We start from the raw sequence: 12,736 nt of genomic DNA on the forward strand, positions 1-12,736 counted from the left end.
ACGTCACAACAGCCCCAACAGCCTCATCGGCAGAAGTCAGCTCCACTTGCAGTTCTTTCCTTTATAGCCTAGTAGTAAATCCTCCGGCTCTAAGAAGCCCCCTTTCCCTCTACATCACCCCCTGCCGAAGCCACTGTCCTCTCTGCGCAGTGCAGTGGCTTCTAACACATGCTGCCTCCCTTGTTACTACTCTGGCCCTCAATCACACAGCAAACAGGGAAAATTTGAAACCCTGAGTCCAATTCCATGATTCTGCGGAGCTCAACACCTGCACAAGAGTTCCTTTTGCTTTCACTGTAAAAGTCAAAATTCTCACTGGGATTAATATGTCTACTTAATCTCATGTTTCTACTCTCTCACTTAGCTCCAGATGTATAGGTCTCTATGCTGAACCAAACCCTTGTGACCCTCTAATCTTGATGTCTGCATGGCTCAGTCTCAGGCCTAAATTCAGGGCCATCAGCAAGTCTCCTGACTTGCATTTACAGAGGGAGTAGCTGAACATTCACGAGTCCCGTGCTCTGTGCCCCAGCAAGTCCATGTGTTCTTTGCAGGGTCACTACGCTGGGATGCACTGGATATATGTTCCTGGAGATCTCACCTACTCCAGAACAGGCTGGGGGCAGGTTTCTGAATGATTGACAGGCTGTACCCTACCTGTTTAAAACTTAATTCCAGAGCCGTCCTGCTTTGGGGCCTTTGGGCAGAGCAATGAGTGTGCCCTGCTCTTGACCCCCACCCCTCACCTCTCCCACACCCCTACAGGGTTTCCACCTATGACTCTTGGGAGGTTCTCAGGATTTCTTGTGGGTTGTTTTCTTTTCTAGGATGTCATTGGCACAAGAATGTTTGTTGACTTTGACAGTTTTTCATTTCATTCCTGCTGCCTACAACAATGCCAGGGCACAATGCCAGTGTTGAAAAGAGGCTTGCTGAATGAGATGGTTCCGGTGATCTGCCCAGGACCCAAAAACCTAGTGTCATTAAAAGTTCAGTCATATCCAGTCCATATCAAGTCCAGCACAGTGCTGGCCAGGATATATCACAGCCTTGCCCATCTCTAGACAGGCTAGACTCTACGAATTAGTCTAGTGGGCAACATCTAAACTCAAAAGTCTTACAAAACCTAGGATTGTGGGGTGTGTGTGATATGGTGTGCGTGTCTGTGTGTGTGTGTGTGTGTGTGTGTGCAGAACTTCTGAGAGATGAGATGAGGTAAGTCCAACTGGAAATACTGAATTTGGATTTGTGAAGAATATATGAGAGATGATTCCAGACTGGTGGGGCAGTGTGACTCACAGAATCTTGGAACGTTCGCATGGAATGTAGACAGAAGAGACACTGTCTGTTCCAAAAAGAATAGAGACCTCTCACCCTGGGGTGAGCAGGGACCTGAAGGAACAGAGTTAAACTAGCTGTTGTCGGTTCTCCTAAAACCTCAAAGGACCTTTGCCTGAGGAGGTGGCATTTGACTTTTTAAGCCGAGGGGGGATTCCTAGGAGCTCCAGGGTAAGGACAGGGAATGGGAATGAAGGGCTCAAGTAATCAACTACTTTGGCAGTGTGAACTGGGGGTAGCAAGAATATTGGAAGGTGGTAGGGGCTTTGGGGCAGTCCTGGAATACCTGTAAATACAAGAAACAGCCAAGAAATAGAGGGAACTGGCCAAGTCTTGCAACACCACCGGGTTGGATGACAGAGTTGAAAACCAAGTCATAGGTATTAAGGACTGGAAACCAGCTAAAGGCGTCTGCTCATCTGCTCATCTCAGCTTCGGGTGCTATTGGCCCACTCTCAAAGCTCTTTATGGGAAATGCAGACACTTTAGCCCAATGTTTTCCTGAACCTTCAAATTTGATTCTCTTACTGGGGGTGGGTGGGGCTACTTGATAGATGGCAGGAATTTTTTTAGGAGGGGACCTGTTGCTTTATTTTCCTTATGCTGGATTCTCGTGAATACTGTGGGATACAGCAAGGATGGGACCCTCTCCTACAGCTGGGGAGGATGGAAATCAGGACGCACAAAGTGGGGATCATCCAAAAAGAGGGATAGGAGACAATTGATTTGAGGAAAACCAGGGCAGGGACCGGTCAGCAGACACGACACTCAGAGGATGCACACAAGGCTAGCAAATGCTGAGGTAGATGACAGGATGAACCAATGCAGGGAGAGAAAGGAGGGGCTAGCCAGTCACAGGAAGAGGTTAAGGGCCACACAGAGTGCCCCAAAGTTGTTTTTCATTTAGCTCCCCAGCCATGCTCCACCCCAGATGACAATTATCCCCATTTCCCAACTCTGTGTAGAGTGTGAGCTATGACCCCTTACTTCACCATAGGGTACTCCCCAGCTCCTTCTAAAGTCAGCTCCTATCTCCCAAATATTCCCATAGACAAACTTCTGTCTCCCATCTAGAAGAAAGGAGGCCTCTGCTCCCATTCTCTCAGCTGTCTATCAGCTTCCCTCACTGCCCAGTCTCTTTCTAGATCAGAACACACCCCTCAGAGCTGCCCTAGGGTATCTCAGTCCTTGTCCACCAAGCAGGGAAGTAATGACTCAAATGTCTCTCTTAGAGTGTACACTATAATCTTCCCTTCTACGAAGAACTAAGAAAACGACCCTTATTTGGGGAGTAATGAAAAACTTATGGTGTTTCTAGAAAAAGAAAACGTCTGGTTCACCAAAAAATATTATATCTGAAAAATAGTTTCAGGACAGGACAGCAGGGTAGGGAATTTTGTAAAGGGGCAGGGATAGTGACTTAATGGAGAGTTCTTAGGCGCCAAGGGTCTCCTCAAAATAGCTTTTGAAAACTGGAAAATTGGTGTGCCTGGGACTCTGGAGTTTAACTCCAAGTCCCAGACTCCAGGAGGTGCCTAGCCCAGCTCTCCAGACACCATTTCCTGGTCCAGAATCAAGTCTGCCTACTCCAGGCAGAGCGCGCGAGCTAGGCAGGGATGGGGCATCCTGCCTCTCAATCCCGAAGTCTCCCGGTCTTCTCAGACGCAGAGTGCGTTGGCAAAACTTCGGGGGCTGAAGTGAGGCTTCTTCAGGGAAACGAAAGTAAAGCGCTCTAAAGTTTCCAGCGCGGGCTCTTTTTGTTTCCCCACTATCCGCCCAATCTGAATCTGGGCGCTGAGCAAGGGCGGGGCGCAGGAGCCACCTCGGCGGAAACCGCCCCAGGCCGCCAGGGTGGCGGGAGGGGACTGCGTGGGGCAGAGTGCCGGCCCGCCCGCCAGCGCGCCCGCGCCCTCTCGCCCTGCGGGGACTGCAGACCTTGAATCCGGACGGGCCGCGCGGGCTGGGCGGGGCGCGGCACGCTGAGCGCGGTCTCTGTGCGTCCCGCAGGAGGGGAGCCGGCATCGCCGCGCCCGGGCGGCGGGCGATGACCACCTAGGAGGCTGGCGCGAGCGGCAGACTAGCCGGGCGCGGTGACACGCAGCCATGGAGCCGGACCTCGCGGCGTCTGCCGAGGAGCACGCACCCCCGGGACGGCGGCGGAGGCGTCCTCGAAGAAGGCGCTGGGAGGGCAGGACGCGCACGGTGCGCTCCAACCTGCTGCCGCCCCTGGGCACCGAGGACTCAGCGGCCGGAGTCCCCAAGGGGGAGCGTTTGCTGATCCGTGGCTGCACCCAGCACCTGGTCGACAACCGCCTCAAGACCACCAAGTACACACTGCTGTCCTTCTTGCCCAAGAACCTCTTCGAGCAGTTCCACCGCCTGGCCAACGTGTACTTCGTCTTCATCGCTCTGCTCAACTTTGTACCAGCGGTGAACGCCTTCCAGCCGGGCCTGGCACTGGCTCCTGTTCTGTTCATACTGGCGGTCACAGCCATCAAGGACCTGTGGGAGGACTATAGCCGTCACCGGTCGGACCACGAAATCAACAATCTGGACTGCCTTGTTTACAGCAGGTGAGCCTCTCCTGTCCACGTGGGGTCGAGCACCTCTGGGAGGTTGGTGCGGGGTGTGATGTGCACGAGGCCAGGGTGTCCCAAGGAGCAGCCCGGGCCCTGTGAAGTCATTTAACCTCAAAGGTGCGTTGGCGCCCTATACTCAAGGGACTATACGGGGTCCCCTCGTCCCAAACTGGCACTTAACCGTTAGCTTCTAAGCCAGAACAAACCCGTGTTTGGCATCTGGCAGCACCTGGGCAGCCTCATCCCCAACTGCTTCTACCTTATGCCAAGATGTGATCACCTGAAGTCCAGTCCTCAGTCCTTAGCCAGCCACCCTGGTGTTTAAACACACAGGGATATACAGCTCCGCCTTAGATAATAGCTGTCTTGGCATGAAAAGTTCTGATATACCTGGCATAGGTCAGATTGAAGGTCCTGGGCACAAACAACAATCTGTCCACTTATGTGAACTGTGATTCGGCCACAGACTGAGTACCACTTGTTAGTCTCTTGGCTATCTCTCCCTGCCCCTCCCGCTTCTCTACCTCCTCTCTCCTTTTCCTTTCTTGTCTGTCGCCTTCTCTTTTCCCCAGTGTTTTTGAGACAGCTCTCCATGTAGCCCAGACTGTTCCTGAGCTGGTAATGATCTTCTTACCTCAGTGTTGGGCTTATAGCCCTATGTGACCACACTGGACAGTTTTCTTTTCTCTATGTAGTCCTGGCTGTCCTGGAACTCATTCTGTAGACCAGGCTGGCCTCTAACTCGGAGAGTCCCCTGCCTCTGCTTCGGGAGTGCTGGGCTTAAAGGCATGTTCTACCACCACAACCAGGCTCTGACTGGTTTTCTTTCTTTCTTTCTTTTTTTTTTTTTGGTTTTTCGAGACAAGGTTTCTCTGTGGTTTTGGAGGCTGTCCTGGAACTAGCTCTTGTAGACCAGGCTGGTCTCGAACTCACAGAGATCCTCCTGCCTCTGCCTCCCGAGTGCTGGGATTAAAGGCGTGCGCCACCACCGCCCGGCCTGACTGGTTTTCTTAATAAGAATTTTATTTCCAGATGGAAAGAGGCGTTGAGGGGCAGACTTGCTTCCAGGTTGGTGACAGGGAGTTACCTTCCAGTGGAAGTCTCCTACTCTTCTGTTCTCACACCCTAGGGCTGGGATGTCAGCCAGGGTTTCCTGGTGCACCGTCCCCCTTTATCCCCACCTGGACATCCACATAGAGGCAGGTCATCTTGGAGCTCTCTACCCATTAACTGAGGAAAGTGATGGCGTAGCCTTTAAAGCTCAGTTCAACATTTCTCTCTGGCTCACCTTGCTGGACATGGACTTTGCTGGACACTGGTTGACGTTCTTCATGTCCAGCTTCCAGCAGACCTGAAGGCACCCTAAGAAGCCCCTGTGTTTCCCTTGCGAACTGTGCCCCACACATGTGGGTGATGCTGTTGAGTTCTGGGATAGCTTACAAGCCAGGGAATCTCTTTCTTTATACTTGTTTTGATTTTTGTTTTTGATAAGATTCTTTTTTTTTTTTTTTATTATGTATACAATAGTCTATCTGTATGTATGTCTGCAGGCCAGAAGAGGGCACCAGACCTCATTACAGATGGTTGTGAGCCACCATGTGGTTGCTGGGAATTGAACTCAGGACCTTTGGAAGAGCAGGCAGTGCTCTTAACCACTGAGCCATCTCTCCAGCCCCTTGATAAGATTCTTGCTGTGTTGCCTAGGTCAACTTGAATCTTTTCACTGCCTGGACAGTGTTGAAGTTCAGAGAAGCTCAGTCCCTTGCGGCTACTGCGAAGGGAGTGGTGCTGGGGCTCCAACAGGTTTCCCATCGTCCTATGCTTATGGTTTTCAAACTTCCTGTAAGAACCACTGGGGATACTTGTTAAAGTATCAGATTCAAACGTGTTACACTCCACAGGCCTTGGAAGAGACCCAGGAATGAGTATGAAATAGCAAAAAAGTGATGTAGCAAAAAAGTGATTTTATTTATTTATTTATTTAATTTTTTTAAAGACAGGGTTTCTCTGTAGCTTTGGAGCTTGTTCTGGAACTCACTCTGTAGACCAGGTTGGCCTCACAGATACCTGCCTGCCTCTGACTCCCAAGTACTGGGATTAAAGGCGTGTGCCACCAGGCGAAAAAGGTGATTCTTATGTGATGGCCCACATTTGAGTAACACCCCCTTGCTTGCCCTGGAAAGATGCTCACTGGACAGCCACCAGACATGGTGATGTGGATGGCAAGGGCTGTGGAATTTCCTGAATCCTGCTCACCAGAAACCTTAACAAGGGAGTGAGAAATCTTTTATACAAAAGCCTGCAGTGTCTGCAGCTCCTGTAGGTCATGTATCTGTCCTTGCACACACTAGCTGGTCTCTGAGTCTGTGTACACGGAGTTCCCATTTCCAACCATCCAAATACTCCGGTAGTTTCCTTTACAGAAATGTGTAAGTTTTAGGAAATAATTTAATTTCAGTTGACAAAGTGCTGCCCATTTGTGATTTGGCCCTTGATCGCAGCCCCGTCCAATGGATGAAATCTGAGGCAGGAATCTGGCACTGCAAAACTATATCCAACTAAATTTAGGTTCCCAGTTTGTTGCTGAGAGTCCAGTATAGCCTCCAGAGAGGCCTATTATGTTCCCAGTCCTCCCTACCTCTAAGCCAAATTCTTGAATGCTTTCCCTTGGAGCTAATAGCCCTGCCACCATGTGGGCTTGCGAAGATGACGGTTGTACAAGGGTCTCACCTCAGGTATCTCACCTCTTTCTCAGACATCATCATCATCCCTTTTTTAAAAAAGCAATTCCTGCCAGGCGGTGGTGGCACACGCCTTTAATCTCAGCACTTGGGAGGCAGAGGCAGGTGAATCTCTGTGAGTTCGAGACCAGCCTGGTCTACAAGAGCTAGTTCCAGGACAAGCTCCAAAGCCACAGAGAAACCCTGTCTCGAAAAACCAAAAAATAAAATAAAATAAGTAAATAAATAAAAAAGCAATTCCCAGCTGTGAGAAGGGCACTTAACCTAATGTCCCACTTCTCTTCCTTGTTTTGGGAGGGCAGGTTAAATTCTTCTGTTCATAGAATCCTGAGATTGATGTTATCAGGCCTTTGGGGTAAAAGGAAGTAGTAACTGGGTTCCATCCCTGAGAGAGGCCAGAAGCTAAGCTCCTGGGCCTTGGTTTGCAGAGTGACTACCAGGAGACACCCCTTAGAGAAAACAGGTAAGTGCCTGGGGCTACCTTGTCACCAGAAGGGTACAGGAAGAATTGGTGCTGCAGTTGAGGGATGGGAATGAATTATAACACATCTGGGGTGAGGATGGACACAAGCTTTGACCCATGGGTCACTGCACTGGGGGAGCCAGGAAGAACCTGTCAGGTCAGTCTGACTAGTACTCTTATGAGCGCAGCAAACCACAGGCCACCGTGAAACGTGGAGGTCTGGCCTGCCTTGCACCTATTGCAGGTGCCATCACTTCCGTTACAGTGTGAAGGAGGTATTTATTCCATCGGAGTAGCTTTGTTTGTTTGAGGTGGGTGGTCTCAGCCTGCTGCCTTGGCTGGCTAGAACTCCTGGGCTCAAGTATCCCCCTCTGCCTCAGTCATCAAGTAGCTGGGACTATAGTGGAGAACCAGTGTGTCGAGTTCAAAGCATGAGAGCCCTTAGCAGGAACCCTGTCCTCAAAGGTAGATTGATGACATGCTACTCTGTATATGTTTTTGTGTGTATGTGCTCCCCAGTGACAGGCTTTTGAGTGCCTGCCTTCCTCTGAGGATCCTCTGTGGCACTTGTCATCCAGTTCAGTTCTGGAAACCGTGCATCTCTCTTCCTAGACGTCTTGCATGCATCTTCCTAGGCAAAGCATCTTAAGCAGCTGTCATCAGCCTCTGTTCTTGTTCTGAATGCATCCTATCCTCCAGTGGTTTGCAGACTCTATTTAGGAAGTTCTTCTGAGCCACACCAGTAGGCTGGAGAAATATTTGTCTCTAGGCCAGGGATTGATTGTCCTAAGCTGGCTAGCACCACTGTTAAGAGTGTGTTGTGATGGCAATCTACAGTAGGAAGTGTACTGATGTGGGATTCCCGTCTTTATGCTGTGAATATATTTTATTACCATTGGTTCATAAAGAAGCTGCTTTGGCCTATGGCAGAGCAGAATATAGTAAGATATATAAGTGATTATATATATGGTATATATATATATACTATATATAGTAACTGATATAAGTGACAATAATATAAGCAATTAGTGGCCACAGTCAATCTCTTTCTTAAAAAGAAGGGAGAGGGTAATATGATATAATAATGAATATTAATACGTTACACTGATATGGACTTTGGTTTGTTGGTACAAATTTAAGGTCAATTTTGTTATATGTATATTTCCACTCTTGTGTAAGGTATTATGCTTATACAGCTGATTTAAAATGTGATGTATACTTTAAAATTATGGATTAATAGTCATCTTTAATAGTCAAACTGTAGTCACATGAGGTTTTCTAGATGTACAGAGATATATTTCAGATGGATAGGTATTCTTCAAACCTTTCAAAGGCCTACAGAATACATCATTTAAAATTTTTTAAGAACATAGACCTTTCTCAACAATGAAACATGTCTCCTTTTGGCAGCACCAATTACTTCAGAGAGGTTAATTTTCTTAAGAATTAACTCATTATGCAATTTGCCTTCAATGTTACAATGCTAGACATTTGGGCAAGAAATTGCTCTTGCCTGTCCTGTTTGATGGCATGCTGGGTAAACTGGACATGCAAGGCCCACAGAAAAATGACTGTATTTGCCAAAATAAGATAAGACAGTCCTTCAGGGTTCCTGCTTCATGAAAGTGTCTGCCAGACATTCTGCAGGATACAGAAGAAAGTGACTAACAAACTGCTAATCTAGGCAAAAGAGTCTTTCAAATTTCCTGGCTATATGTATTCCAGATAATATAGGTCTATAGACTGAAGATGGATACCCCAAAGTTACAGAAGAACTTTGGGTGACTGTCCAGCAGCAAGATGTCTCTGTCATTTCTAGAGTTTTGGAAGTTGCTTACAATGCACTTCCTTTTTACTTAGGTAATATTATATCCTTCTGGGGTCTTTGATGGAGTTGAAGACAGACAGTTATAGTTTTCCTTAGTTATTAGAAAAGATGAATTAGATATGAAACTTTAGTCTCACAAAGATAAAATAGATAATAGAATATTTTCTTTAACTTTGCCAGATACAAATAGACTATATATCATAAGTGTAATTCTTGCTTGATACCTGTGTTGTTATATGCAATTTTCTTTTTTTTTTTGGTTTTTCGAGACAGGGTTTCTCTGTGGCTTTGGAGCCTGTCCTGGAACTAGCTCTTGTAGACCAGGCTGGTCTCGAACTCACAGAGATCCGCCTGCCTCTGCCTCCCGAGTGCTGGGATTAAAGGCGTGCGCCACCACCGCCCGGCTATATGCAATTTTCTATCTTAAAGTTAAAACCTTTTTTTTTTATTTAGACATAAAAGAAGACATGATGTGGGAGTCCCCTCTGTATGCTGTGAATATGTTTTATTATCATTGGTTAATAAAGAAGCTGTTTTGGCCTATGGCAGGGCAGAATAGAGCCAGGCAGGCAATCCAAGCAGAGATAGAGAGGGAAAGAAGGCAAAGTTATACAGATACTGTGTAGCCAACCAAGAAACAAGAGGCAACAAACCACAAGCCTTATGGTAAAATATAAAATAATAGAAATGTGTTAATTTAAGATGTAAGAGTTAGTTATTAAAAAGCCTGAGCTAACAAGCCAAACAGTGTTGTAATTAATATAGTTTCTGTGTGATTATTCAGGTCTGGGTACCTGGGAACAAAAGAGCAGTTTCCATTTACAGTGTACAGGAGGAATTATGTGGGTACCAATAACGATGCATACAGTGGTCCCTTATGTAAAGTGTGGAGTTATTTCAAACCTTCACACATTGTCCTGGATACCCTAGGTGACTTGATACCTAATATATTGGAAAGACTTGATAAAGAGTTATTCTTTTGTATTGTTTAGGCAACAAGGACTAGAAAGGGATCCACGGACATATTTTTAGTTCAGTGTTGGTTGAGGTCTTGAGTGTAGAATCTGCAGGTGCTAATTTAAAAAGAGACAACTGAAGAGAGAGAGACCAAAGTCAGAAAGAAAGAGAGGCTTTGTCTGACCTTCAGTAGGAACATGTTTATTCATGGAGAAGGGGCATCTCATCACCCGTGTGTGCAGATGGCCAAAATGCCTACAGGGGAAGAGGAGAGGTGGTTTCTTATTAGTCCTTCAGCAGGGAACTGTCATTCCTATGAGAGCATATAAAAATGCAGGACAGGGGTATTATAGCTGTTTTTTGATGGGAGGGTCTTTGTTGGAGTGGGTAGTTCTGGGTCCATTGAATAGGTTGTCCTCTGTTCGTGCAGTTGTGAGGGAGTGTTAACTTGATCCTCTGTGATGGGTCAGGCGGTTGCTGTTCTACACTCCTGGTAAGGCTTAAGAAATTATTACTAGAGGATTATAAGTGGGTGGTTTGTTTACAGAGTAAAACAGAGATTTCCCAGGAGAATTGAGGAATAGAGAGGAACAGAGGTGGGAGAAGGTGGGCATAGAGTTGATTCAGGGTGACTAGCCTCATTGCCAGCATTATTGCACCAAAATGAGCTAACCGAAGTAGCAGGGAGCTACAGAGCACCAGAAAAAAGAACATGAAGAGAGGACTAATTTAAAGAACTGTATCTGGCCCAGGGTAATAAGGATGAATGTCTCTTTTAGGCAGAGTTTCTCCAGAGCATCTAAATGGTCTTTTTGCAGATGTATCTGGAATAAATGTAGCTGTTGTAGGGTGAGATCATTGGAAAATTTTGTTTGAGTGTAGGCTCAAGCTCAGTAAGTAAAATATTTAGTAAAATATTTAAAAGGCAGGGTGAAAACTAGGTGTGAGGATATGAAGGAGGAAAGCGAGTCAGAGTGATAGGGATCCAGAGGAATTTTTTCTAGTCTCTGTATCTCTAGGCCCTGTTTCAAGCCCGTTAGAATTTGTTGGCCTGGAAGCAGTATTGCTTGAGGAGGACATAGATCCCATCCTTGGCAGCAGTCAGGTCTAGCCCTTTTTGAATTTGGAGTGTTGAAGGCAACAGTCCAGGAGTCAAGCCGGTCCTGAAAGATGTTAAGCTGCTCTGAGTTGGTGATACCAGGGAGGCGAATTGATGCAAAGGAGGCTTCAGTCTAGCCTCTTTAGTAACAGTGTCCATAGTGACGAGAAGAGGGATGAGTTGGATGGACCATGCCTCATCAGGCCCCTTTAGAGATCATCCAAATTGCTTTTAGGGGTTCGAGGGCTTCGATCTCTTGGGAACTACTTCAAGGCTAACAGACGGGCAATGAGGAGAGTAACAGTTAGAGTGCCTCAGAAGATGGTATCCCCACAGGATAAGACTTAACAGCTGTCATAGAGATAGAGCATAAGTCAGGAGACAATAACTGTTCCCATCATTGTGGGGGCATATTCAGAGACAAAGATACATAAGGAAAACATATACATCAAAATTACCATGAGTTTACTGGACCTCCCTGCTTGTTTACATCAGACTTCTGCATAAGGAACAAGCTCCTGGAAGCTTTGTAAAAGAAGTCAGATAAAGTCAGCATCCAAGGAATGAATCTGAGCAGAAAAAGTATCTAAGTGGTATTCCTTGCTTTCACATATGATGAACATCATATATCTGCTTTAAATATTTACAAATATTAACAATGCCAGCTATTACTTAATACTTAAAACATTTTGATAAGCTATTTTTTTTTAAAATGGGACTGTTACCTTAAATGACCATGACTAATATCTGAAAACGTGACAATACATACGTTGCTAATGTCAAATTGTTATACTTGTACCACAAGGTTATATGGCAAATACATTTCATGTCAAACTGTGTAGTGACAGTTTAATTCTAAGTTGTATTCCCCAAAAAGAAATGATTTTCAGAGTTCGAGACCAGCCTGGTCTACAAGAGCTAGTTCCAGGACAGGCTCCAAAACCACAGAGAAACCCTGTCTCGAAAAACAAACAAAAAAAAAAAAACAAACAAACAAACAAAAAAGAAATGATTTTCAATTTCTAGTGGAAAAACAAACTCTGATAGTGACTGTCTTTCTCTTCTCTTTGCTAGGACACTCTAGAACATCCCAATTTACTACCCAAGTCAGCAACTGCCATGTCAAGAGTCAGATTTATTTTCGTTTTCTAAAATTAACCCTACTAACAGAACCTTTAAAAAAAGTCTCTACATTTCCACTCCATACTCTCAGCCAACAGATGAAAGATGAAAGTACTCTGTCATATCAAATCAGTAATAAATAATTTATAATCTAGACTGAATTAACAAACAAGAAAGGCTAAGCCAGCTCTTTGCTCCTTTTGCTCATGGACAAATTCCTAGGTCTCCACGTACTGACAGCAGTAAGCTTATTTCTTACTTTCATTCTTTTAAAAAATAGACATAATTTTTAAAGCACAAGTAACAAAATTAAGTGGGCTTTAACATCTATTGGCTTTTGGAATTTTTTTTTTTAGAAAACATCTAAAAAAATCACGGCCAAGGCCTGTGCACTCCTTGAATCATTTATTACTCTGTAGATAAAAGCAGTTCTCAAAGACATTGCTTGAATATTCTGGATCCGTTTCCCAAGCTGCGATTGTGATATCCAAGGGTCTGGTATCCTCCTCTAATGGAGGAACAAGGATGGCTACGGTGTAGTCATTGAGATTAGCTTCTGCTAAGAGGAAGAACCAAATGCCAGGGTCAAGGGCATTACAAGTTGAACTG

At 45.8% G+C, this 12,736-nt stretch overlaps 1 protein-coding gene across 2 annotated transcripts in view; it reads left to right on the plus strand.

The window, feature by feature from the left end:
- The first annotated feature begins 3,230 nt into the window (after positions 1-3,230).
- Positions 3,231-12,736, plus strand: part of Atp10a (ATPase phospholipid transporting 10A (putative)) — a 160,740-nt gene continuing 151,234 nt past the window's right edge. The window contains exon 1 of one of the 2 annotated variants that reach the window (XM_057756452.1): positions 3,231-3,911. In XM_057756452.1, coding sequence (XP_057612435.1) covers positions 3,442-3,911 — 470 coding nt within the window. In that variant the 5' untranslated portion in view covers positions 3,231-3,441. The remainder of the gene's footprint in view (positions 3,912-12,736) is intronic. The other variant, XM_057756450.1, reaches the window with a different exon arrangement.

Source organism: Chionomys nivalis, chromosome 23 (assembly GCF_950005125.1).
Source record: "Chionomys nivalis chromosome 23, mChiNiv1.1, whole genome shotgun sequence".
In the NCBI taxonomy this organism is placed as follows: domain Eukaryota; kingdom Metazoa; phylum Chordata; class Mammalia; order Rodentia; family Cricetidae; genus Chionomys; species Chionomys nivalis.